At 38.4% G+C, this 27742-nt stretch overlaps 1 protein-coding gene across 2 annotated transcripts in view; it reads right to left on the reverse strand.

Moving 5' to 3' along the window:
- Positions 1-3572: 3572 nt before the first annotated feature.
- The window catches only part of CCNI (cyclin I), a 29389-nt gene continuing 5219 nt past the window's right edge, over positions 3573-27742 (reverse strand). Inside the window, exons 2-7 of one of the 2 annotated variants that reach the window (XM_030819031.1) lie at positions 22676-22832; positions 14971-15099; positions 12721-12795; positions 12437-12577; positions 11645-11875; positions 3573-5066 (exon numbers count right to left, since the gene is read on the reverse strand). In XM_030819031.1, coding sequence (XP_030674891.1) covers positions 4623-5066; positions 11645-11875; positions 12437-12577; positions 12721-12795; positions 14971-15099; positions 22676-22789 — 1134 coding nt within the window. In that variant the 5' untranslated portion in view covers positions 22790-22832 and the 3' untranslated portion in view covers positions 3573-4622. The remainder of the gene's footprint in view (positions 5067-11644; positions 11876-12436; positions 12578-12720; positions 12796-14970; positions 15100-22675; positions 22833-27742) is intronic. The other variant, XM_003265785.4, reaches the window with a different exon arrangement.

A 27742-nucleotide genomic window follows, 5' to 3' on the forward strand; every position in this document is an offset into this window, starting at 1 on the left:
AGAACTCTGGAGAGTTGCAGTTCTAGCTTTCCTTGTCTTTTTTTCTTATTCACTCATCCATCTTCCCTCAACCCCTCCTTCCCTCTTTCCAAATACTTTATTGTGTATACTGCACCAGGCCTACATTAGGTACTGGGGATTTAGCCATGCACTATGAATTGAACTTGTATAACTCATATAAGCACAGCAATGTTAAGAGTGAAAGAAAAGGCAAGACTTTTCTATGCTAAGTTGTTTGCTGAAGATAGATCATATTCTGAAAAGCAAAAAGGATTCTGCTCCCCACCAGTCACTTTGTAGTGGCTGCTTGCCTAAAGTTGGCCTTCATTCTGGAGTGTCCTATTGCCTAACAAAATAAGCTATTTCCAAGAAATGAGAGACCAGTTCACTAAGCCTAGGGCTATTCAAACTGCTTTTCTACTACTTTACTGTTGTGTAACACAATAAGGTCAACAATTCTGGCATTTGATCTGGTATGAAGGCTATACTTCTAGAGTTAAGAGAAAGGCAGAGGTTCTCATTTCATCCTTAACTCCAGAGGCTCCTAGGAACTAAAAAAAGTGAGCTCTTCTCAAATTTCTCTATCTGATAAGACATTCTTGGTTATCTTATTACGCCTTTTAAAGTAAAACTGGCACAAGGGAGAGTTATGTCTGACATTGGTCTTACATACGCGTACATCATAAAAGACACTAAATATGGTGAGGGAAAACTTGCTATTTCTTGATGCAAGCTGTGCTAAGTAAGCGTGCTCTTCATCTTTTCTCTCCTAATGATTGGCCAAATCCAATTCAAACTGAAAGCAACAAGGTTTTGGGACTTGGCTATATTCAAGACTTCCCAATTGTATTTCTAGGCTACTTTGCAGAACCACACAACTCAGTAATTGGGATTTGTAAGACTGGTTCTGGTTTTTCTTGGTCTGAAACGTGGTATCCAGTCACCATCTGCCCGTTAACCCTGGCTGATCTTGCCAAAGTTCCCTCAGTCTCTCACACACACAGGCCTCCTGTACCTTAAGTAATATGAACTTCTAACTAAGCCAACACTGTTGGCTCAGCAACCAGGTGAGTGTTCAACTGCTCACTAACATACAGTAAACTCAACTCAATTTCTCCCAGATATGTAAAAAAGATGCTGTATTTTTCTAAAAGCACCATCTAGTGGCCAAAGCTCATAGCATTATTTGATAACAGGTATAGGAGACATTCTCAAAGACTAAAAGAATTTTCGAGGCTTTGGAACATTTACATGTTAGACAAAACTTCATGATGTCAAATAGGGTAAACGTTTGAGATGGGTTAGTTGAACCCTGTTAAACTGGGGATGCATTCTGCCAGGTTGTTTGTGAGAACCTGTGACATGGTATCTTCGCTTTCCAGTTGAAAATGTGCAAACTACTTTAGATAAAGATAAGTTCCTCATCATGTTGGCTGTGCATCAGTAGCTTAACCACATTTTCTTCTCAAGTGAAAGTCCACCATGCTGCTTTGGGCACTAATGCTCAAGCATAACTTGCTTCAGGAAATCTAGGAGTAAATTTAAAAGCTTGAAAATTCAGGTTTGTAAAGAGTACAGAGGACACAAGTGGCTGGTTCTAACAACACAGGAGAAAATACATAGTATTTCTTGGGGGCACAAACACCAGTGTCTTAATTCTCTCAACAAGAACATAGGTTCAGATTCTCATCAACTTGGCTGAGTGAAGAGCTACATTCTACCTTCCTTCACAGCCAAAGGCAGCATCAGGAACATTTATGACAAACTGGTCATATTTGACCTTTTACTGACATTTGGGAGCATTCTGCATTCCCAGCTTTCCCTTCCCCCTCCAAACTAATACATCATCTATCTGTAGAGAAAACTTCTAGTTCTCTATGTAACTAACTTTATATTCATCTCATAGAGAATGAAATATTTAGCTTCTAGTCTGATCTTCAAGGGCTAGAACATGTTCTTTAGTTTTTTTTTTTTTTTTTTTGGTTGAATGGAGGATTAGAGAATAACTACTATCCCCATCAAGCATATTCCCTTGCCTTTCCAGAGGCTTCACGGAATGACAGGTGTTTTAACCACCAGGAGGCACAAGACAATTATGATGCAGAATGCTCAGGTTTCTAGATCTTGAGTCTGTGATGTGATGCCAAAGTTTAACACAAGTAACTTGGGACAGACTGAGAATAGTTCCAGGTAAAAAGAGAACTAATTGAACAGCAGGAACTTTTTTTTTTTTTTTTTTTTTTTTTAGTCTTCCTCTGTTGCCCAGGCTGGAGTGCAATGGCACGATCTCAGTTCACCACCTCCTGGGTTCAAGCGATTCTCCTGCCTCAAACCTCCCGAGTAGCTGGGATTACACACCTGGTTAATTTTTGTATTTCTTAGTAGAGATGGGGTTTCAGCATGTTGGTCAGGCTGGTCTTGAACTCCTGACCTCGTGATCCGCCTGCCTCAGCCTCCCAAAGTGCTGGGATTACATGCATGAGCCACTGCACCCAACCGGAACATTCTTAATGAAAAGTTCTACACTGTTCAAGAATACTAGGCTCTTTCTGTCACAAGCCACAGTTCTCTAAGGGCCCACAGTAAGTCGTGAGGAAGTGAGCTCAGGCCTCTGAAATGGTGGCCAAGGTTTAACAGTGCTTTTGAAGGCCAGGTCTCCAAAGTACTATCACTGAACTGAATGATGGGTTAAATAAGCTCTGAGGCATGAGGGCTAGCAGCCCACTATCCCACTTGATTCAGTGTCCCATGAGAAGAATGCTGTGTCCCAAACTAACTTACCAGCAATTATTTGTAAATATTGAAAACCTTAAGACCAAAAAGTGAAAATCCTATTGTCCTCTAACATTCTGCTCAATTTGCAGCTACTGGACTACAAATGAAATACTGACTCTAAACTCAGTTTTATCCCTAGCTTTCTACGTAACACAACTATGTCCTCATCTGTTAAAGAGGAGGAAGTTTCATAGTATCTGTATCATTTTACAGATACTATGAACATATGCAGTTGTAAACTTCTTAGAGCTCCTACAATTCAGATGAATTAAACAGATGAAGATCAGGATGAGAAATTTTTAAAATGTCTATCTGTGAAGCCAATCCTTTGCTATCTTCCCTCCCACTCCCTGTACTGACATGTGAGTAAACGCTTCCCATTTAATTGGATTTTAAGGTCATAAAACAGGTAGTGAACCCTACCACAAGAATTTTTTACAAATCAGATGATGACCTGAAAATACTCTTGTTCTGCTAAATCTGAACATTAAAAAATGGCTAAAAATAACATTTTAAAGATATGGGTCTGAGCCTACTCTCACAAGCAGTCACATTAAGATGTAAATTTACTATTTGGAGGATTCACAGTGCACCAGTGAAAAAATACCACGAAAGAAAAATTCTTATGTCTAAAACCTATATCCCTCGATCACATTCAGATCCTCTTTTCTTCATGTTTTATTTTCAGTAAGTGTATTCTTGGTCTTTCTATTGTTTTCTCTAGTTGAAATAGCAGTGCCTAGCTAATCAGGAACCTGTACCTCTTCACAACCAGAAAAAAGTCGCAGAAACAAAAGTTAAGGACAACTTTTTATTGCTACCAGAGGCTTTTATCATCAGTACACGGTTCTGACTGCAATACCTTTTTCAGACTGCAAAGGGAGTTCAGGATCCAGAAGTCATTAAAAGAAACATAGGCTGGGGAGGCAGGGGGAGTAAGTTCTATTAGAAAATCCTAATAGCTTAACAGAACTAGGGTACTAAATTCAGTTATAACATGTTACAGACTCAAATCATAGTTGCCCCAACATCTAGACAGTCTCTCCTACTGATTATAAATGAGTGAAAACTATCAGTTAGAAAAATCTAATTTGTTACGTACATGTTTCTTTGGTGAGCACCTGGATATATTTATCACAAATTCTTTTATACAAATGTCAAAAATGCTTTCAACAAATCTAAGTGTCCTAATTACATGCCACTTTTAAGCATCACTTTAAGGTAAACAAAAATGAAAACCATAATTTTAAATTAAAATTTGAAATGAGACACAAAATCAACCTGGTAATATGAGAACTTTCTCTGTTGCCGTCTCTGATTAATATGGGACAATTCCAAAGTACCCTTTTCAGACTAATTGGAACTTGAGTCATGGCTGTCACACTGAAATAATTTGTTCATTCAACTGCAGTGAAAATCACTATAGATCAACATGCATAAAGTTCAGTAACTATTAAATGGAGAAGCAAGCAAAAGCAACAGGAAAATTAAATCAGGATACTGACGGGGGACAGGATTGCTGGCTATGAATTTTAACTGAATTTTTGACGGGGCAAGCTACGTTACATTATGGCAGACAAAAAGTACAACTGACATACTACAAAGAGATTTTTTTAAGTTTAAAAAAAGTTTGGATCTTTTGGATTTTTTTTTTTTTGGTCTTTATGTGCTTAAATAATGCTGAATTATAATTAGCCACACAAATAATGAGAGTTTTTTTTTTTCCTGGCTCACTCCAAATCAGCCTGTTAAGGTATACTTCCTTCTACAGCCTTTCCTGATTTTGCATGTTCTCATTCCCAGAGTAGTCTACCTTAGTTTACACTCAAAGGTAGCACTTGTTGAAACTACATGACAGAAACAGGCTGCAAAGGTGGACAAGGGGAAGCATGTCCCTCTTGTCTTGATAAATCAGTGCCACACACAGAACCCACATTTTCTGAGACATTATCTTCATTATAGAGCCGTTTGATTCCATCATAGAAGTCATCCACTTCCATTTCCTCTACTTTGCGTTTAGTAGAGGTCTGCTTGCACCCGCTGGCAGCTGGGAGATGATGGTAAAAGGCTGCTGTACCTCTGACTGGCACTTCTGGCTTGCTGTTGTCCTTGGAGAATTCTGGGCCTGGGACAGAGGAGGGATGTAATCTGAACACTCCTTTGTCACAGGTCACCAGGGTGTGCTTGAGGGGACGGTAGACATAAACGGAATTTAGAGGCAGGGAAGACTGCAGAGTAGAAAGGTGATGTGCCACAAGCTCCCGACAATGGATCAACTGGGAGCTATCCATCTGGGCCAGGGGGGAAAAAAAAAAAAACACAGTTGATCATTAATTAACATAGGCTGCTCTGTTATCTCTGGTGGCCATTTTTCCTCCCTGTGCTTTCCGTCCCCACTGAGTCTTTTCTCTCCCCACATCTTCTACCTCCAACTCATCTGTTTATCCAGCCTACCCATGCCTACCCATCCATCATCATCATCTTAGAAATTAGGTCCAAATCTGTATTTCTAATATAATTATCTTTGGAACTTGAGTTTTGTATTTGCAATGTATGCTGAACATTTATATGAGAACAGAAACTACTTTTTTGTATCCAATGTCTGTTTTTTTTTTTTTTTTTTTTTTCCAGTCTATTTCCCCTGTCTAGAAGGCCTTTCATCCTACTCTCTTGGCCTCCTCTAATTTTTTTCAGTGGAGTCCAAAGTACTCATAAACACATTCATTAAGAATGTAAGAAGCCAAAGGGCAAAAAAACGTTTTTTTTAATCAGGGATGAGGAGGGAAGCTAAGAATTTTAAAATAGTAAATGAAAAATTTAGAAATATGTATTTTGTAGAAAATAGTAGACTTAGCACTAAGATAAAATGTTTTTGGTAAAGTTTTTAATTTGGGAGTTTTGATGATTCCTTCTTACCGTTCAGGACAATTCACAGGTATCAATCAATCCTTTCTGGAGTTACCCCTGACTCCCTCAACACCCCAAACACCCTAAATGCCACGGTCATGTTTCTATATCAACCTTTTAACATATTTATGGCCAGGCGTGGTGGCTCATGCCTGTAATCCTAGCACTTTGGGAGGCCAAGGCAGGTGGATCGCTTGAAGCCAGAAGTTCAGACCAGCCTGGCCAACATGGCAAAACCCCTTCTCTACTAAAAATACAAAACATTAGCTGGACATAGTGGTAGATGCCTGTAATCCCAGCTACTCAGGAGGCTGAGGCATGAGAATGGCTTGAGCCCAGGAGGTGGAGGTTGCAGTGAGGTGAGATCAAGCCACTGCATTCCAGCCAGGCCAACAGACAGAGCAAGACTGTCTTCAAAAAAAAAAAAAAAAAAAAGAAAAAGACATTAAAACCTTTTAACATATTTACATTTCATTATAATAATCTATTTAACCATTTAGCCTTTCCATTATAGACTACAACACCGAAGGTGTGACACTGTATTATATTCATCTTTTTATCCCTAAGTTTCTGGCACAATGACTGTACATGGAAGGCCTTTAAATTATTACCTGTAGTAAAGTGTCTCTCTTCCTCACTTCCAATTACAGCATTGTCAAAATAACCTGTTAGCATCATATATTCCTTCCCTGCTCTCTCCAGCGGCACCCCAATGCCTACCAGAAATAAGCTAAACTCCTTAGTTTAGTATTAATAAGAATCTCCATAATCTGATCCCAACCTTCTTTTCTAGCCTTATTTCCTAGCATACCCTCAACTTGTGGTCTACACTCTTGCTGAAGTCCTGCTCTATATGACACACTAATCTTCCCCTTTCTTATTTTACCCTTAATCATCTTATTTCTACCTGTTGAAATTGTATTGCCGATTCCTTCCAGGACTGGCTAAACACCATCACCTTCGGGGAGCCTATCTTGACCATTTAACTATCAGGGATCACTTTTTCCAGTTTTGGGTATTCTGGACATTTCTGGACCAAGTCTTACTCATCCTCATATAACCTGCAGCACACACCCTGACTGCTTGCAATACCACAGAGAAAATAGGGGAAAATAATGCACTCTACAAGAACACATTTGGTCACAAAATTATTTTTATCTCTAAATACATTCATTATTTGTTACTGAAAAAACACCAGAGGAAAGAATGGTAAAAGGCTGATGTTTGTCATTGTATAATACAAATGCAAAATAACTGAAACTGTCAGAAATATACAAGAAAATGGCAGATTTTAGCATCTACCATATTGTTCACTGATTTTTTTCCCCTAGTTTGAAAGGCATTAGATAACACACTATGGGTAAGACACTATTAACTAGTATTAGAATTTGTTCTCCCTCCCTTAAAAGAAAAAAGTTACATAACACTTAAGACAGTCCCTGAACTATCAAGCTTACATTTAGGCTAGGTCTTATTATATATCCCAGGGATGTAGAACAAGCTGAAACATGCTAAAAACATTGGAACAAAGCACAGAGAAAGAATGGAGCTTCTGCCAATATTTTAGGAAGCCTAAAAAAAAAAATGAAAGAAACTGGGAGTGAAAAAGGGGCTGTAGTGTAGAAATTACTTCTAAAAAATAAGTACAGTCATCCCACAGTATCCATAGGGGATTAGTTCTGGGATCCTCCAAAAGGTAACAAAACCCAACATGCTCAAGTCTCTTATATAAAATAATGTAGTATTTGCATATAACCCACTCACATCGTCCTGTATACTTTAAATCATCCCTAGATTACTTATAATACCTAACAGAATGCCTACACATCACTTCATCTGTGTGGATTCAATGTAGTACTCAGCGTGCCACAAATTCAAGGTTTTTTTTGGAACTCTGTGAAATTTCTTCCCGAATATTTTCAATTCACGGTTGGTTGAATCCAGATGCCAAACCCAGTGATATGGAGAGCCAACTGTACCTCGTTTAATGAAACGTTCTTTAGCAAATGAATGATATTTATTGGCCTAGAAAGGTAAAGGTACCACAAATATTCTAATGCCTTGGTCACTGGGCATAATAAATGCCATGGCAGAATCAATACTATGGCAGAATCCTAAAAAGACATGTATTTAAGTAAGAGGAAGACTATGTCACTATAATCTTTCTGTGTGAAAAAAGTAAATAGAGAGTTATATTTTAGAGGTGGGAGACTGACAAGAAATGACAGAGCTAGAAAAGACTTTAGAAATTATTCAAAACAAAACCATCCATATGAACTCCACTTCTACCCAAGTCCCAAGTAAAGTCTTTTCTCCAAAATAACATCAAAATAAATTCCTTCTAATCTAGTACAATCTGAATTTGTTCTATAAGACACCAAAATAATTTGTTCCTTCTTGAGATCCAGTGGAAGAAACAAAACAAGCACATATACTGGAACTACCAAAACTCTCGACACCAGACAAGTACTCTAATGGAGTTGATAAAAAGGACTTAAATGAACTCTAATTATAAGGTGTCAAGAGAATATGTATTATTTTTTATAACAATAAATGACATAAATGGTAGGTCCAGATGGATCCAGGTTTGGTGAACAGCATGAAGCACTGAGGAACCTGCTGGAATAGTCTGACCACAGCCACCTTCAAAAAGAACCAGGAGACTGGTAGGGAGGGGTCTGCTGCTGCTTTTTTTTTTTAATTTGCTTCTTTTTACTTTTAGGGGCTACATGTGCAGGTTTATTACCTAGATATATATTGCATGATGCTGAGGTTTGGAGTACAAGTGATCCTGTCAACCAGGTAGTGAGCACAGTACCCAACAGTTTTTCAACCCTTGCTCCCCTCCCTCCCTCCCCCCTCTAGTAGTCCCCAGTTTCTACTGTTGCCATCTTTATGTCCGCGTTGTACCCAATGTTTAGCTCCCACTTGTAAGTGAGAACGTGTGGTATTTGGTTTTCTGTTCCTGCGTTAATTCACTTAGGATAATGGCCTCCAGCTGCATCCATGTTGCTGCAAAGGACATGATTTTGTTCTGTTTTATGGCTGAACCTACTCTAGTTTTAAAGTAGAACATGTAACTTTGACTACTGCCCAGCTAGGAACTACAAAGACTACCACACTAATCTAGGTAGAGTTAACAGCCTGAGTTTATCAGGGTGGGCCACATCAGTCAGAAAGAGGAGGACGTGAGCACAACCACACAACAGAGCAAGGGTAGAAGAAGGGTAAGGAGAGAAAGAGGTTTAGCCATCCCAGAACGGTGACCAACAGGTGGCGCAAGAGCTTAAGGGGGTGTAGTTGTGAGAGGTTAAGAGGGACAAAAGGAAGACTGCCTTTCAAACCTGGGAACACTTGCCATACTTTGTCTCAAAGTGGGGGCTCAGGCAGAACTAGTGAGAGTGGCCTCCTCACAGCACGGTATGTCTGTGATGGACTCTCCTCAAACCCAGACACTGGGAATCATGTCACAAATAATTTTGGCATGATCTCATCAATCTGATGCAAGAATTTCCTATACTAAATCCAGAAAACGAGGAAGAAATCTGATATTGTGGCCTTGTCACACGTCTAAACACAAAGATATTAGACCTGGTGTTCCCTATCTGAACACAGCAAACTTAGCAAAAACAGAAATGAGTCCTAAAGAACTAGGAGCCATCCATGTTTGGACCACATGGGTTGGTGTTAGAGGAGAACTGCTAGAACAAGTCCCAAAAGTCTCTACCAAGATTTATGACCTTCCTTTTCTTCACTAACTTCCCCACTGCAATTATATACTACATGGGGCAAATCTCTTAAAAAAAAAAAAAAAAAAAAGTCACTGTATTTCCAGTTTTCAAACTACGTCCAAACACTATCTACATAATATAATCTAAACCTACACAACATAGGTAGATTTCTAGCTATGGAAGGGAAAACGCTATGTTGAGTGGGGACCTGCCCTTAAACACAAGTATAGCTCTCCACTTTTCTATATTCTGGGATTGTGTGTGTACAAGATTTTCTTTGGGGAAGGGGGACTGGGAAAGGGTTCCACTTCTAAAACAAATTATGAAAACCACTGAACTAGAATTTTTAAGGTTTGTGTGGTATGAAAAAAAGCACTGGTTCTTTTAAATCACTACTAAGTAGCTCTACGCGGCTCTAAAAAAGTCTCCAGTTCCCTACCCCAGAGCTATAAAATAAAGGAGTTCAATGAAGTAATTTCTCCAAAGATTCTGTCAAATCCCAGGTTTGTAATACTCCTTCAGCTAAGAAGAAAAAAAAAAGTTTCAGTGAATACTTTCTTCCTCTAGCACCAGAAAACTTACAAAAGAGAATCAGAGTTTCCAGTTTTTCACTAGGAAAACATGATCTCAAAGCTACAGAATACACATGCTATTTACAACATTATTTTTTATGCTTCAAAATCTGTCCTCTGACACTAATACTTTAGAGCAATCTTTTTCTGTACTATCTTGAGAACAAGCACAGAGACCAAGTCAGAAGGCATTTAGAGATGTCATTTGTTCCAATAAAAATAATGTAATGTAGGAGGTTTTCTATTAAGCCTATTCCTCTACTTCACAGTCTAATGTGAGTGATTAATATTCAACTTTTCTTTCTAACACTCCAGGGTGAGCAAAGTAAATATTCTGTGCCATATTATTCATTTAAATGGTGGTTTATCATAATTTCTAAAAATTCTCACTAAGTAGCAACTACCTCCTAGGATTTATTCTCATTACAGCATTTAATTATTTCAATCTAAGGCAATTAAGATATCCCTTCAAAACAAAAAATAGCCCATGTTACACTACATAGGTAGATCTCTACCTAACATACTGCTCTGGTCATCAACCTTTTTATGAAAAGACTGAGCTCCCCTCTGCTCACAAACTAGAGCCTGAAATTCTTGGAAGCACTGACATACTTGTTTAAAAAAAAAATTATTTTTTTGCCTGCTTCATTTTCTTCAGACATACTTCTTAAAATGTTTGCTATAAGATCAATTATAACTTTCTTAGAAAAACACCAAATTCAACTATTATGTTTTTCTTTTATAATAATCTAACTTTTTAGCTCAATAACTGTAGTTCTTTGCTACAATTAGTTTACTGCAAAATGTTAAGCTTAGAATTTCACAATCTTCTAAGTAAAATCCAATAAAACAAATCAGAATAACTATTGTTAAATAAGAATAAATAGCCATATAAAGGGAAAGTAGGTTCATGAGTCTTTTATGGATTCAGCTGGCAGGAAAATGGTTTGCAGCAGACCTAAACTCGGTAAGTTCTATTTGGTGACATGAATAGAACCAGTAAGCCTTCTCTCAAAGTAGTTGCTAACATACAGCACTCTCACCAACTTTCCATTTGAATGAGAATTTTCTCCACTGAACCTTTACATTTTACTTAGGTGGTTGATAATTTATCAACCTATACATTTTATAATAATCTGTAGATACAAGTTACCAACTAGTCTTAGGTAATAATAGAACTGCCAGGGCAAAACCTCTTTCAGAAAAGTGGCTTCTACCTGCCAGTTTGGTATAAATACTTCACTTACTAGCCAACAATAAATTATTTGCTTGTCTAAAAAGCAAATTATTCTAATTTTTGTTCCTGACATCCGTTATAAAATGAGTGAAGTAAAGAAGTACTACATTAAAACCTACAGATGTAGCTAGGAGGTTTCTTTACAAAAAACTAAAGGACAATATGGTATTGACAATCTTATGAACATTTTAGAATTCTTAAAGTAAGAGAAATGATTAAAAGGAATCTTAAAAATACTATATAAGTTTTATATGAAAAAAAGAGATCATCTAGCCCGTAAATTTAAAATATATACTTTACTCTTGTCTACTCTTAAGAATGGTTTGCCATTACATTAGAAATGTCTTTTAGTTTGGTAACTCTATGTATTCCAATCATAGAAAAACTTAAAAAGAACACTATTTAATGAGACTGACACCTACCTGTGCTTTCTGAAGCAGTTCAATTGTAAGAGAAAGCCAATCAGGAATGAGTTTCTCCATTTCCAGACTAACCATGGCCAGAGCAAGCATGGATCCTCTGAACTGCAGAAGTTGGTTGCAGGCCATACAGTGAAGTAGTTGCTTGGTAAGGACTGCCAAATGTTGAGATGGGCTCAATTTGGGCAAACTGAAAAGTAACTGAGGCCTAGTTGACACTGCAATGGCATGGAACTGAAAATCACAAGAACATCATTTTATTTAAATATCTAGGAAATTACATATAGAAATTGATGCAACCTATTCAGTATCTTTTTGAGACAGTCTCACTCTGTCGCCCAGGCTGGAGTGCAGTAGATGATCTCGACTCACTGCAACCTCCGCCTCCTGGATTCAAGCGATTCTCCTGCCTGCCTCAGCATCCCGAGTAGCTGGGATTACAGGCGCCTGCCACCATGCCCGGCTAATTTTTCTATTTTTAGTAGAGACAGGGTTTCACCATGTTGGCCAGGCTGGTCTCAAATTCCTGACCTCAAGTGATCCGCCTGCCTCAGCCTCCCAAAATGCTGGGATTACAGGAGTGAGCCACCGCGCCCAGCCTAACCTATTCAATTTCTAAGTTTGCGATTTAAGCTTCAGTGATATGACATATATACTAATTTATAATTTTTCCTTGGATATCAAGTTTTCTTTTTCCTATTTCCAGTACAAAATAAATGAGTAGGCAATCTATTTTTTAATTTACTGAAGACTACACACTCAAATAAGAAACTAAAAGACTTCAGGTATATTTACAATATGAAGAAAATCCAGTGGTGTGGCTGTGTGAAGATCCCAATTCAACTTATCCAGAATAATTCTCTCCATTCTCAAAATTTCAGATGAGGAACATCCACAGAAACTGTCTCTTGCCAATACCTTTAGTACTGGAATTCTCTATCCAAAGCAAAGGGGAACAGGGACAGGGAGAAAAGGACAGAAAGAAACTCATTTATGGTTTTTGTTTTGGCAAACAAGAAGCAAGTTAATAAATGTGGAGAGAAATTTTCACAGAAGAAACATTATCTTGAAAGGATTACCTCATCTTCCTCAACAGTCTTGGCAGCTAGGAAAAAACAGCTGATTGCAATACAACTCAAGTATTTTGGATGAGCCTAAAATTTTGAAGAGGGAAAAAGCAACTTTAGTGATTTTTCAAAAACGGTTTAACTTTTTATAACTGTTTTAAAAACCTAGATATGCAGATGAGACAGGTATACACAAAATACTATGGAATTCAATTAATGTGACTGCCACTCATTGCTTTTTAGATCAGAGCTAACTTTAAGAACAGAAAACAAAGTTTATTAAAAAGCTTTACAGAAAGAAGGAAAGTACACTTGCAAGATCAAGTGTGTCTAGAGCTAACTTTTTTTTTTTCTTTTTGAGATGGAGTCTTGGCCTGTTGCCCAGGCTGGAGTACAGTGGCACGATCTCAGCTCACTGCTAGCTCCGCCTCCTGGGTTCATGCCATTCTCCTGCCTCAGCCTCCCAAGTAGCTGGGACTACAAGTGCCCGCCACCACTCCCAGCTAATTTTTTTTTGTATTTTTAGTAGAGACGGGGGTTTCACCGTGTTAGCCAGGATGGTCTCATCTCCTGACCTCGTGATCCGCCTGCCTCAGCCTCCCAAAGTGCTGGGATTACAGGCGTCAGCCACCGTGCCCGGCCTGAGAGCTAACTTTTAACATTACAATCCTAGCCATATGATATTCTACAAAAATAATATCAATTCCATTGCTCAAAGTTCAACCAAAGCCAATTAACCAAAGTTCATTTCTATCCGGCAGAAAAAAAGCTTGATTTAGAAGTTTTTAATAAATAATATTCCCAAAATTAAAAAACTTTTTGCGTATGTAAACATTTTTTAAAGCTAATTGCTTGCAATCTGGGATATCTGAAAAATGCCTACTTTTATCTCAGCAACAAGTCCACATCACTCCTCCCTCCCTCTCTACTACATCTAACCTACTTTTCACAGATAATTCCACAGAAAGATGAGTTTAAGGTTAGTGTCCTTTCTTGGACAGTATGTTTTTCAAAAATTATTAGTGAACACATTGTTGTAGTTTCTATCATGAGTTTCTTGCTGTGTTTATTAAACACTTGAAACAAAGCTGGGGAAATTTCTGGAACAATTAGAGAATTTTGCCAAATATCTCATTTTTTTCATATTTCTTATTTATTGGGTCCTGTCATGTTTAGTAAGTCTCTTAAGAGTAGAAGTTTGAAACTGAGCAGCTGTTCAGTCTTACACTCCGTAATTATTTGGCTTCTATTTTGTATACCTAATAAAGCATTTAATTGACAGTTCCCCCAGTTTACATATTCTTTTGCATACTAATGCCTACAGTTTAAATACTATGCTACTTTTTCATGCCTTGCCATTAAATAAATGCTCATTTTCTGCTTTAAATATGTTGAGGGCCTACTTACTAATTTGGCACAGCCAATGACATAGCAATGGAGACAATATAAAACCTAATTATTTGTATGCTGTCATTCAACAAAAATATACCAAAGTTGTTTTATGACATCTTGTTATATACCAAAGTAAGCCCGTAGAAAGCACTTCATGTTTTTCAGAAAGCCACACAGTATGGGTATTCAATAAGTAGTGACAAAAACGTGCAATAGGCTTATACTTTATTCTAGTCTGATTCCTTGTCCACCTCTGTACACCAATATGTTAGAAAATGACTAAGTATTCTGCTGATGCTATATGGTTTGTGCTAAAATCAAGAGATAAAAAATTTCATAGGCTAAAAAGTTATGAATACTCGTAACAAAAATAAAATTACAGAATATAATTAGAAACCCTTCCAAAAACACTTCTGCTTTTTAAACAATAGTAGAAAGCCTGAGTGGTGGCTCATGCCTGTAATCCCAGCACTTTGGGAGGCCAAGGCAGGCTGATGACTTGACATCGGGAGTTCAAAGACCAGCCTGGCCAACATGGCAAAACCCTGTCTCTACTAAAAATACAAAACTTAGACTGGCATGGTGGCACGTGTCTGCAGTACCAACTACTTGGGAGGCTGAGGCACAAAAATTGCTTGAACCCAGGAGGCAGACACACTCCAGCCAGGGCAACAGAGCGAAACTATCAAAAAATAAAAATAAAATAAACAATAGCAGAAGACACCACCATGTTTTCTTATGGGTACATACATCATTCTCCAGCAAAGTTCTCCACTTCTTTCTACCTTACAGAATGTTTACTAATAGCCTCTAGTTTAGCATACGTACACTCAAATGAGGTTGTATGTAAGTCTATCTTAAAACACTTACCTTTACGGTAGCTAAAAACCTGTCCAAAAGACTGCTAGCCAGAGCAAATGTTTCTGGGTAAAGGTTGAATTGGTACTTGAGTTTGGCCAGCCATTGAATTACTTCATCTCTCTGGGATGGAGAAACATTCTATAAGGAACAATTTTAAAAACAGAAGACAAAGTTTGAGCTATCATCAAGAGTATGTTTAGAATTCTCTCTCATAAAAGATTAGGTAATATTACAAAATATGTTTAAAAATGTTAAGGTTGTTCAAAATCTATCAGACTTGAGATACATGAAAATAAAACTATGTTATTGGTTATCACATTTAATATTAATATCCAATATTATCCTACTCTTTATTAAAATTTTCACTATGTCATCTCACCAAATATCCATAGTTGAATTAAATTTAGGTGCTCAGAGAATATAACATTTTAAAGTTTAAGTAACACTATTATCAACTGATAGTAATTTGGAGTTAAGTTCCCCCACCTCTTAAGATTAAGAAAATATAGTGAATTTCTCCCGCAGCAAGTAGCCATTAACTTATCTTAGGAAATACAAATGAACTATGATAATGGAAATGATAGCCCATTTAAAAAACTAAAATCAATAGTAATAAGTAAAAGATACCAGGGACAACAGATGAATTATACATTTAGAGATGATGAAAAAATACTGGACGGGAAATTAACCTGAAGTAAATTACTATTTCGAAAGATTTCCACACACACAAAACATTATTGTTTTATTGTTGTTGTAAGCCTACTGAGTATAGGCTTAATTTTTAGCAGGGACACACTTTAAAGTAATAATGATTAGAAAACTTTTACTCTTGAGTTTTGGAGTCACCATTAAAAAAATAAAACCGGTTGTTTATTTTGGGAACATTCAGTATTCTCCTTACAGCTCTTTTAAACTGTAGTTTCAAACAGTTTGAAAGAGCTATAAGGAGAATACTCAAATAATATGTAGGAAGATGAAAACAACAATGTTTTGTGTTCATGGAAATCTTTCAAAATAGTCATTTACTTCAGGTTGATTTCCTGTTCAATTTTTTTTTCATCATCTCTAAATGTATAATTCATCTGTTGCACCTGGTAACTTTCACTTATTACTATTTATTTCAGTTTTTTAAATGGGCTATCATTCTGTTATCATAGTTCATTTTTATTTCCTAAGTTAACCATAGTAAGCCTACAATGGTATGGAACACTAGAAGTCATTCCTCATATCTAGCTGTAATTCTGTATCTAGGCTACTTTAAGATCTAGTTCTGGACTAAGGGTCCATAAAAATCCCTGAGAACCAAGTAAAGCCAATCACAAGACTTCTGGATGAAGAGTTAAGCATTCAAGAGAAATTAAATTCCTATCAAGATGAGCTTTTATCCAAAATGCCACAACAAATAAGGAAAAGTAATGTTAACTAAGCCAGCCAAACACATCAACAAGGAAATAAATTCCCAGGAGAGGTAGGTGATGTTATAATCTGATGAAACTGGGGAGGCTTTTAGGGAGACAAAACGAACAATGACTTACAGTAGCTATGAAAACAACAACACCATTAACTCCAACCTTCAGGTAGAGATACAATGTGGGGTATGGGAGAAAAAAAAATCCCTGAATGACAGATTACATTAAATAATGTCATTATTTGATGTTTGGCATTAAACAATAACAGAAACATACAATTGTTAAGAAGAATCACAAAGGTAACATACAAAAAAAGAGAATACAGTTATATGGAGATTATCATAGTTATAACTAAATGACATAACTTACGTAAAGCATATATATGGAATGCAAACGTACTCAAATATTAGTTCTCCTTTCCCACCTCTAAACTACCCAATTCTCTAATGTCAGAAAAACAAATTTACAAAATATTATCTATGAAGTTATTTTAAACACTATTAACAATTAGTAATGAAAGAAATCATGACAGTATCTTTGAACTTTAATATTCCATATACTTTTTGAGACAGGGTCTTGCTCTGTCACCCAGACTGGAGTACAGTGGCACAACCATGGCACACTGCAGCCTCGACCTCCCAGGCCCAAGTGATCCTCCCACCTCAGCACCCTCAAAGTAGCTAGGACCAGAGGTACGTGCCACCATGCCCGGCTAATTTTTTTTTTTTTTTTTTTTTTTTGAGATGGAGTCTCGCTCTGTCACCCAGGCTAGAGTGCAGTGGCTCAATCTCAGTTCACTGCAGCCTCCGCCTCCTAGGTTCAAGCAATTCTCCCTGCCTCAGCCTCCCAAGTAGCTGGGATTATAGGCTTGTGCCACCACGCCTGGCTAATTTTTGTATTTTTAGTAGAGATGGGGTTTCGCCATGTTGGCCAGGCTGGTTTCAAACCCCTGACCTCAAGCGATCTACCTATCTCAGCCTCCCAAAGTGCTGGGATTACAGAGGTGAGCCACTGCGCCCGGCCTAATTTTACTTTTTGTAGAGACAAGGTCTCACTATGTTACCCAGGCTGGTCGTCAACTCCCAAGCTCAAGCAATCCTCCCACCTCGGCCTCCCAAAGTGTTGGGATTACAGGTGTAAGCCACTATGTTTGGCCCATATACCAGACAGTAAAATTTAACAACAGGGCCAAGAAAAGTATTCCTGCATGGCCAATGTTAGCATCACTAGCCAAAACCAGCAATAATTTTTTTAAAATCCAAAAGATAACAGTTTAAGAAGACTCAATTTAACTGAAGTAATACTGAGTCTAAGGTCACTTTTTCAAATCAATTCAAACATGTACTAAACAGTAATATTATCATGACAGCATTACAAATATTAAGTTCTGTGCCTAAGTAATTCATTTCATTCCTATTCCTCTAAAATAAAGAATGAGAGAGAAAAAGAAAAAGCCCAAAACAGTATTTCCTGATTCCATCAGGTGAACTGTTTCTCATATGGACTGCTTAAATAGGATTAAAAGGATTCAGTAGTTGAACAAATAATCCTAAAGAGAATTTATAATGGATTGACCAAACATGGTAAAATATAGACTGCTATTAATATATATTCTGTATATATATTATATTCCACACGCTGCTAGTCTCCTCCTTATAATATACAACCTCCCCAGCTTTAAACTCTAAAAGGTTCACCATTACCTAAAAGATTAAGTACAATTCCCCAGCATGGCATACAAATCTATGACCTACCTTTTTTTTGTTGTTGTTTTTTATTTTTGAGACAGTCTTGCTCTGTCACCCAGGCTGGAGTGCAGTGGCACAATCTTGGCTCACTGCAAGCTCCGCCTCCTGGGTTCACACCATTCTCCTGCCTCAGCCTCCCGAGTAGCTGGGACTACAGGCACCTGCCACCACGCCCAGCTTATTTTTTGTATTTCTAGTAGAGACGGGGTTTCACCGTGTTAGCCAGGATGGTCTCGATCTCCTGACCTTGTGATCCACCCGCCTCGGCCTCCCAAAGTGCTGAAATTACAGGTGTAAGCCACCATGCCCGGCTATGACCTGCCTCTCTAACCTCGGACATCTTCCATCACTTTCTGTCTTAAACTTCATGCTGTAAGAGTAGTAACTTCTATTGATGATCCTTTCTTGCCCCTGCTATTTTACATTACTGCTCCTTTGTTCACATTGCTCCTTCTGACTGGAACGCACTCCCTTCTCTATCTCACCTGCCTTATTATGTATCTCTTGAGAGCTATTTTGGTGTTACTGCCCACCAGATACTTTTCCTGATAATTCAAGTTGGGCTGAGTACCTTCCTATGTTCCCACAGCATCTCATTTACACCTGTTACGTTCAACATTTTTTAAAAAATTAAATTTCTGGGCATGGCTCACAATTGGAATCCCAGTACTGTAGGGGGCCAAGGCAGGAAAACTGCTTGAGCCCAGGAGTTTGAAACTAGCCTGGGTAACACAGTGAGACTTCATCTCCACAAATAAAAAAATTAGTTAGGCATGGTGGTGCGTGCCTGTGATCTCAGCTATTTGGGAGGCTGAGGTAGGAGCATCACTTGAGCCTGGGAAATAGAGGCTGCAGTGAACTGTGATGGAGCCACTGCACCCCAGCCTGGGCGACAGAGCGAGACCCTGTCTCAGAAAAAAAAATTTGAATTTTTGCTTTTGGCTTTGATGAAGTAGGAAGCAGCAAACCTAAACTCCAGCTGAGAATGACTAGAAAAGCTGTTAACAACCGGTTTTTAAGATTCCTTAGAGTTCTAAAATTCTACTGAAAATCATCTGTATATAAACAATTTGTGGCAGGGTTTTATCTTTGTAAATCAAAAGCACTTTGGCAAAATAAATTGAGAATACCTGAAAGTGTGTGCCACTTTGACCAGTTTCAATGTTTTCCCCAAATTCATGTAACAAAATTATCATGAACTTGAAAGTACTATTACATAATATAAAAGAAGTTCTCTGCAAGTGCCAAGAACACAGTATGGTACCTGAATGAATCATAAAGAAATGATAATCACCATTCACTTAAATGCTTACTTTGAGTCTATTATATGCAAGTAAACAAAAATGACACAACCATACCCCTCAGGGAAACTCATAGTCAAATCACCAGAAAATTATAATACTTTGTGCTGTCATAAGGGAACCAGAGTGTGGCAGAAACACATAGAAGGCGAGTGACAGGTGCATAATATTCTTGCCTGACCACACTGTCCTAAATTAGGGGATAGGGGATGCAAATTAAACAAGAATTATGTGAGAGACTGACTTCAAAATATAGTTGGGGCAGGGGGGAAGTTAGAAGGAAACTAGAGGAAAAAGGCCTAAGAGAAAGCTTAAAAATATCTTACTTTTCCATTTTTACCAACACTTCAAAACAAAATTAGAAAAGTCAGAGCAATAGTGGAAAGGGAGGTAAAAAAAAAAAAAAAAATGCCAGTCCCTTAGAAGAAAATAAGAGTTAGAACTAGAATAGAGAAGGGGCTGGGTGCGGTGGCTCACGCCTGTAATCCCAGCACTTTGGGAGGCCGGATCACAAGGTCAGGAGATCGAGACCATCCTGGCTAACATGGTGAAACCCCGTCTCTACTAAAAAATACAAGAAATTAGCCGGGCGTTGTTGCGGGCACCTGTAGTCCCAGCTACTCAGGAGGCTGAGGCAGGAGAATAGCGTGAACCCGGGAGGCGGAGCTTACAGTGAGCCGATATCACACCAGTGCACTCCAGCCTGGGTGGCAGAGCAAGACTCTGTCTCCAAAAAAAAAAAATAAAATAATAGAGAAGTGTCCCTGGGGGTTACCCTGGCAAGCAACTCAAGCCCCTATAGCCTTTTACTCCTATTCTTAACTCCTATCCCCACCAGACCAAGGCCACCCAAATTTTATAAGTATTAAATATGGCTTCTACTTGGCATTACTAAAGGCAAATCCTTAAGAAGTGGATCTCTCTCAGAAGTTCTGATACTATTCTGTTCTCTGGCATTACACCAGTATTTGTTAAATCACCTACAGAAATAGGCCAGATTTGGGCGTGGTTGCTCATGCCTGTAATCCCAGCACTTTGGGTTGCTGAGGCAGGCAGATCATCTGAGGTGAGGAGTTCGAGACCAGCTTGGCCAACATGGTGAAACCCTGTCCCTACTAAAAATACAAAAATTAGCCAGGTGTGGTGGCGGGTGCCTGTAATTCCAGCTACTTGGGAAGCTGAGGCAAGAGAATCACTTGAGCCCAAGAGGCCAAGGTTACAGTGAGCCGAGATCATGCCATTGCACTCCAGCCTGGGCAACAAGAGAAAAAAACTCCTTCTCAAAAAAAAAAAAAAAAAGAAATAGGTCAGATTATTTGGTAATATAGCAATATACTACAATCTAGGTAGAATATCACCTTCAAAGACCAGGTTGTAAAAATATATTATCGTTGGTTACATGCTGACTCAAGGAGATAGCAGAAGGAGGAAAGGAATGGTCCTACAAGCAGCTATAAAAAAGTTTTGAGGCTCACTAGAATGTCACAACATAAGGGCAGGAATTTATTTTCTCCTGTTGTATCCCCAATACCTAGAATAGTGCCTAGAGTACAGCAAGATACTCAGCAGACATTTGCTAAATGACTCGAATTCCCAACTAATCTAAAAATCACACACGCACACACACACACACACACACACAAAATATCACAGGAAGAGGACTACCTTAGGAAAAGGATCGAATTATAATTATTTTTTTTTTTTCTTGAAATGGAGTCTCACTTACCCTGTCATCCAGGCTGGAGTGCAGTGACGTGATCTCGGCTCACTGCAACCTCTGCCTCCTGTGTTCAAGCAATTCTCATGCCTCAGCCTCCCAAGTAGCTGGGTCACAGGAATGACTCACCACACCCAGCTACTTTTTGTATTTTTAGTAGAGATGGGGTTTCACCATGTTGACCATGGCTGGTCTCGAATGCCTGACCTCAGGTGATCTGCCCACCTCAGCCTCCCAAAGTGCTGGGATTACAGGCGTGAGCCACTGCGTCCAGCCCAAATTATCATTCTATTACTTATTAAAGTCTTGAGCAAATTGGGACTACTGCCTACTTTTTCAAAGGATTAAATGAGATATTAAATGAGATAGCATATATATAAACACTCCTCATTCAAGTTAACTAATCAGTTTGCAAAATGACAAGTAACAGTAAATGAAGAATGTATTTCTTTAAAGAATGATATATGTAGGAAAAGTTAGAATTGAATTAAAAAGGCATATATACTTTCAAAACCAATAAGCAAAGGCTAGCCTAAAACAACACGAGGAACTTACATATTTGCCATTCATTCACTCATGCATATTAAAAGAACATTTGACCACTCTTCTATTTTCCAAGCACCATGTTAGATATTAAGGATAAAAGACGTGTAAGACATCTTATACAATAAACTTTTGAAGTGGATAAAGTTCACAGTTATTTGTGAAAAATAATTATATATGACAGAGGTATAAAAATTTCTAAAAGAAAAACTATGCAGCTAACAGTAGTTAAGAGGCCAGCTGGCTATCTTCTAAAAAGCTTCCAACATTGGTATTACCTTAGTAGTTCACATGAACTCCTTATCGCTATTGATGAAAGAGTAGGTTTTTAGTTGACTAAAGACAATGGTATGAAGATGTTCAGCCTCTGTGGCTAACTATAAACTATATATCTAAAGAAGGTTACTACTGTTAGTATAGATTATGATGACAGAAGACAAACCTAACTATTTTCCTAAAGCTGTAACTCAGATAACAACAAAACAGGTCAACAAACAAAAACAGTTAACTCTTGTTTCAGAAAGAAAAGGCTACAGTAGGAGCAGGAGTTTTTAAAAAAGAAGAGGCTGGGCATGGTGGCTCACGCCTATAATCCTAGCACTTTGGGAGGCCAAGGCTGGTGGACTGCTTGAGCTCAGGACTTCCAGACTAGGCTGGGCAACATGGTGAAACCCCATCTCTACCAAAAATACAAAAAATTAGCCAGGCATGGTAGCATGCGCCTGTAATCCCAGCTACTCAGGAGGCTGAGGTGAGAGGATTGCTTGAGCCCGGGAGGCAGGGGTTGCAGTGAGCTGAGATCATGCCACAGCACTCCAGACTGGATGACAGAGTGAGACCCTGTTACATAAAAAAGAAATAGGGAGATATCTCTCAAATACAGCACATCCTTAAATGGTACACATTCTTCCAATGTAGTGTCAAGATATTATTATGTATGGCAGTGGTATGCTTATTTCTAATAAAATTCATCTGTCTTAAGAGAAAAATCATTACCTGATTTGAAGGCATTTTCCGCACATTCACTTTCCACATCTGCGCTTCCCTAGTGATTGCCTTTTCCAACAGAAAAGACAATCTCTGGTTTTCCAAAGGCCCTGGAAACTTCATGATATCCTTTGGATCTGCCTGCTACCCAGCTTGATGTAGCTACCTACAAAATCAAGTAAGTTTTAAAATTAGTTATAGAATAAGTGTAGCATTATATAAAGTACTAATTAAGCAACTTATAAAACAAAATTAAGAATGCTATGAGGCACTATAGGATTTTATAGCTCTTTAAAATATCATATTAAAATACCAAAATAATCAGTTGTCTAAAACATTCACACTTGAAATCTGAAATTCAGTTATAAAGAGAATAAAAACAAGGCCATGTAATTGATGGAACCTTTGGACTCTGATCAAAACATGTTATTACTGTTTCAAATTGTCAAAACTTTGTCACTGGCTTTTTTACCAGGAATTCTTAGAAGTAGTTATTCCAAACATTCCTCTTAAAAACCTAATCAGATAAGGCCAATAAAATTTTTCCTTCATTAAAAAGAAAATGTATTACATTAAATCCTACCCATTCCCACTTCTTCAGTATGAAACCATCCCCTCCAGTATGAAATCTTAAATTGTGCTTTCAATTCGGTATCCATTAGCTACACCTGCGGATATTTAAATATGAGCTGAATAAAATTTAAAAACTGGCCAGGCGTGGTGGCTCACGCCTGTAATCCCATCACTTTGGGAGGCTGAGGCGGGTGGATCACTAGGTCAGGAGTTGGAGACCAGCCTGGCCAACATGGTGAAACCCCGTCACTACTGAAAATACAAAAATTAGCTGGGCATGGTGGCGGGTGCCTGTAATCCCAGCTACTCGGGAGGCTGAAGCAGGAGAATCATTTGAACCCGGGAGGCAGAGGTTGCAGTGAGCTGAGATCACACCATTGCACTCCAGCCTGGACAACAGGGTGAGACTCCATCTCAAAAACAAACCAAAAAAAATTTATTTCTTTAGTCACAATAGCCTTACTTCAATAACCAGATGTGGCTAGTGGATACCATATTGGACAGTGCAGAAAAGGAACATTCCTATTAATGCAGTAAGTTCTATTGAACAGTGCTCACCTAGAAAGCTCCACAGTACATTGACTAGCACTCTAAAATAAGCAGCATGTCTAAATAGCAAGTTTAGCAGTGCAAGACAACATAGAGTCCAAGAGAAATGTCTCTAGGTTTTATGTTTATGTGTATTTGGAAACAGAGTCTCACTCTGTTGCCCAGGTTAGAGAGCAGTGCTGTAGTGGCTCACTGCAGCCTTGAACTCCTGGGTTCAGGTGATCCTCCTGCCTCAGCCTCCCAAATAGCTGGGACTACAGATGCACATCACCAAGCCCAGGTAATTTTGGTTTTTTTGTAGAGATGCAGTTTTGCTATGTTGCCCAGCCTCAAGCAATCCTCCTGGCTTGGCCTCCCAAAGCACTGGGGTTACAGGGGTGAGCCACGGTGCAGGCTTCTAGGTTTAAACAAAAAAAAAAAGCAGCAAACTACAGACTTCAGGTTTGACTGTGTGTAGAAAATTGGATTAAGAAACTGCTAAAGAATGTGAAAAGGTGGCCAGGCATGGTGGCTCACACCTGTAATCCTAGCATTTTGGGAGGTGGAGGCGGGCAGATCACGAGGTCAGGAGTTCCAGACCAGCCTGACAAAACATGGTGAAACCCTGTCTCTACTAAAAATACAAAACTTAGCCAGGCATGGTGGCAGGCGCCTGTAATCCCAGTTACTTGGAAGCCTGAGGCAGGAAAACCGCTTTAACCCAGGAGATGGAGGGTGCAATGAGCCAAGATTGCACCACTGCACTCCAGCCTGGCAACAGAGCAAGACTCCATCTCAAAAACAAACAAACAAACAAAAAAGAATGTGAAAAGGCTTAGCTGGATTTGTTGAAAGGTAAGCAACTAAAAAGGTAATTAACTTCAGAAAGAAGAGCTTAAGAAAGTAAATAATATATCACAATATTTATACAGCAATAATAATGAAAATACTGGATAGGGATCGCAATATGATAGAACTACATTGGGAGGATGTGGAGACGTAACTATGGATATTGGGAGAGAGTAAAATAAAAGCCACATCTTTACATTTCATAGTAGGAAATCCATAAATATCTCAAACTGAAATGTCAAAAAACAGCAGTAGAGCAAGTTATTTGAAAATGTGATGCTAAATAACGGGACAAGGAGGAAAGAGTTGGGAGTAGTTAACCTCTGCAGAGTAAGAAAAGGGTGAGAAAGGCCTAGCGTAGGTGAATGCTGTTTTTCTTTATAAATTTCACTAACAATTTTACTTTCTCAACTATGTACCTGTAAACTATGTACCTGTATTACATACTTCAGATTCATGGGCTCTGAGAATTTTTTTAAATATCCAGAATTAACATGTAAAAAGTTCCAATTTTTTAAAAAATAAAAAATTTGGAAAAGCAAAAATAGCAAACCACTTCTTTAATTTCCACATTCTATCCCAACTCCAGCTACTATCCTCTTTCCTATGTACCATTCTGCATATGCTACCTACTTGCTTCTCAATTTACTAGAGACTAATTCTGGTTAACTCAATTATGATTTTGTTAATTTTTGTGTCTTTAAACGCCTGAGTTTTTGCAAATCTTCTATAATTAGCATAAAATATCTTCATACTAAGATGACAAAAGGTAAATAGGAAAAAGAACTAATACTAATCCAAAAAGACCTATCTCAAAGGTAATTTCTTCTAAAAACTCTTGATTCTTTAATCATGTCATAAAGCAGCTTTCTGTTAACTCCCCAACTACGTTATAAATTCCTGGCCAGGCGCAGTGGCTCAGGCCTATAATCCTTGCACTTTGGAAGGCTGAGGAGGACAGATTGCTTGAGTCAAGGAGTTCGACGCCAGCCTGGGCAATGTGGTGAAACTCCATCTCTATAAAACATACAAAAATTAGGCAGGCGTGGTGGCGTGTGCCTGTGGTCCAAGCCACTTGGGAGGCTGAGGTTGCAGTGATCCAAAATCATGCCACTGCACTCCAGCCCCAGCAACAGAATGAGACCCTGTCTCTAAATAAAGAAATCCCTATGCAGTCACATCTGCCAATATCATTATATATATATATTTTTTTTTTTCATTATACTTTAAGTTCTAGGGTACACGTGCACAACGTGCAGGTTTGTTACATGTGTATACATGTGCCACGTTGGTGTGCTGCACCCATTAACTCGTCATTTACATTAGGTATATCTCCTAATGGTATCCCTCCCCCCCTCCCCCCACCCCACAACAGGCCCCAGTGTGTGATGTTCCCCTTCCTGTGTCCAAGTGTTCTCATTTTTTTTTTTTTACTACTCACTGTGTCCACAGCACAGTACTTCGACGGAACAGAGACCCAACCAATTGTTCCAGTTTCAACCACTGGGGCCCCAAACAAAAACATACAACCAAAAAAAAAACTCTACCCCCACCTGTACCAACCCACTGTGTGTGGGGTTTTGGTACCTTTTTTGATACATCCTTGTTCAGAACTTTAACCTACGAAAAATCTAATCTCTTTCACACCAATCTTTCCAATCTTTGAAGGGTGCTATCATGCTCACCAATTCATCTTTTTCATAGCTGAAAACTTCGATAGCTCCTCACGATATTTTGCCTCTTCTAAATTAGCTTTAGTTTTACCATAAATACAGTCTAAAATCAATGGCTTTTTTTTTTTTTTTGAGACAAGAGTCTCGCTCTGTTGCCCAGGCTGGAGTGCAGTGGAACGATCTCAGCTCACTGCAACCTCCACCTCCCGGGTTCAAGTGATTTTCCTCCCTTAGCCTCCTGAGTAGCTGGGATTACAGGCACGTACCACCACACATGGCTAGTTTTTGTATTTTTAGTAGAGGTGGGTTTCACCATGTTGGCCAGGCTGGTCTTTAACTCCTGACCTCAAGTGATCTGCCTGCCTTGGCCTCCCAAAGTGCTGAGATTACAGGCATGAGCCACCACTCATGGCCCTCATTAGCTTTTTTTTTTTTTTTTTTGAAGACCACACCTCAGTATCAATTCAGATATAATTTACGGTCAACAAAAACTCTTAAGAGACTTTCTCAGGTTCCTTGTTAAGCCAGTTCTACCCCTACCTGCCCCAACCCATTCTGTGTGGGGTTTGGGTACTTTCTTTTTTTTTTTTTTTTTTTTTTTTTGACACATCCTTGTTCACAACCTTAAAAACATTCTTTATAAAAAGGAAAAAACAAGAAAAAAGAAAAAAGGTCATCTTGTTATATTCTATCCCTGTTGCATACTGCTGAGATGTTCTGAGATTCCAATTTTGTTGCCTTGGTGCCTTTCTCAGATCTTCCACAATTTGGTAAGCAAGCTCACTATAATTTCTTCTAATGCAGACATAAGTATTAACATTAGAAATGGAATGTAGGCCAGGTGCTCTGGTTCATTCCTGTAATTCCAACACTTTGGGAGGCCAAGGCAGGAGGATCACTGGAGCCAAGTAGTTCAAGACCAGCCTGGGCAACACAGTGAAAATCTTTCTCTATATAAAAAAATGGAATGTAAACTAGATGACTATCTGTCAAGAGATATTTAGAAGAAACAGCTATTTGAGTCAAGATTAGACTTCATAGGTTCTAAGGTTTCTTCCAAACTCCTATTAAAAACCTTAAAATTTTAATGATTCTTTCACGCCATTAGCTACAACAAAATGGATCCACCAGCCTTCACAAGCTATCCCAACAACTGACTGTCACTAGTGACTCAAGTTCCTTCACTAGGTTTCAAGATTATTTTTAGGGGGTTTAGATGGGTACAGAGAGAGACACATAAAGTAGAATCATGTAAAAAGAAGTAAATCAGGTTCAATGGATTCCTGTTCTCCAATCGCTTACAACTAAAGCCCTCAGTATGACTTTCAAATATTTATATTGTAACAACTTTTTTTAAAACAAAAGTATCTGGTCAAAGAAGAGTCACACGAGAAATTAGACAATACTTTGAGATGAGTGAAAATGAAGATATAACATACCAAAACTTACCAGA

Source organism: Nomascus leucogenys, chromosome 9 (assembly GCF_006542625.1).
Source record: "Nomascus leucogenys isolate Asia chromosome 9, Asia_NLE_v1, whole genome shotgun sequence".
Lineage (NCBI taxonomy): Eukaryota > Metazoa > Chordata > Mammalia > Primates > Hylobatidae > Nomascus > Nomascus leucogenys.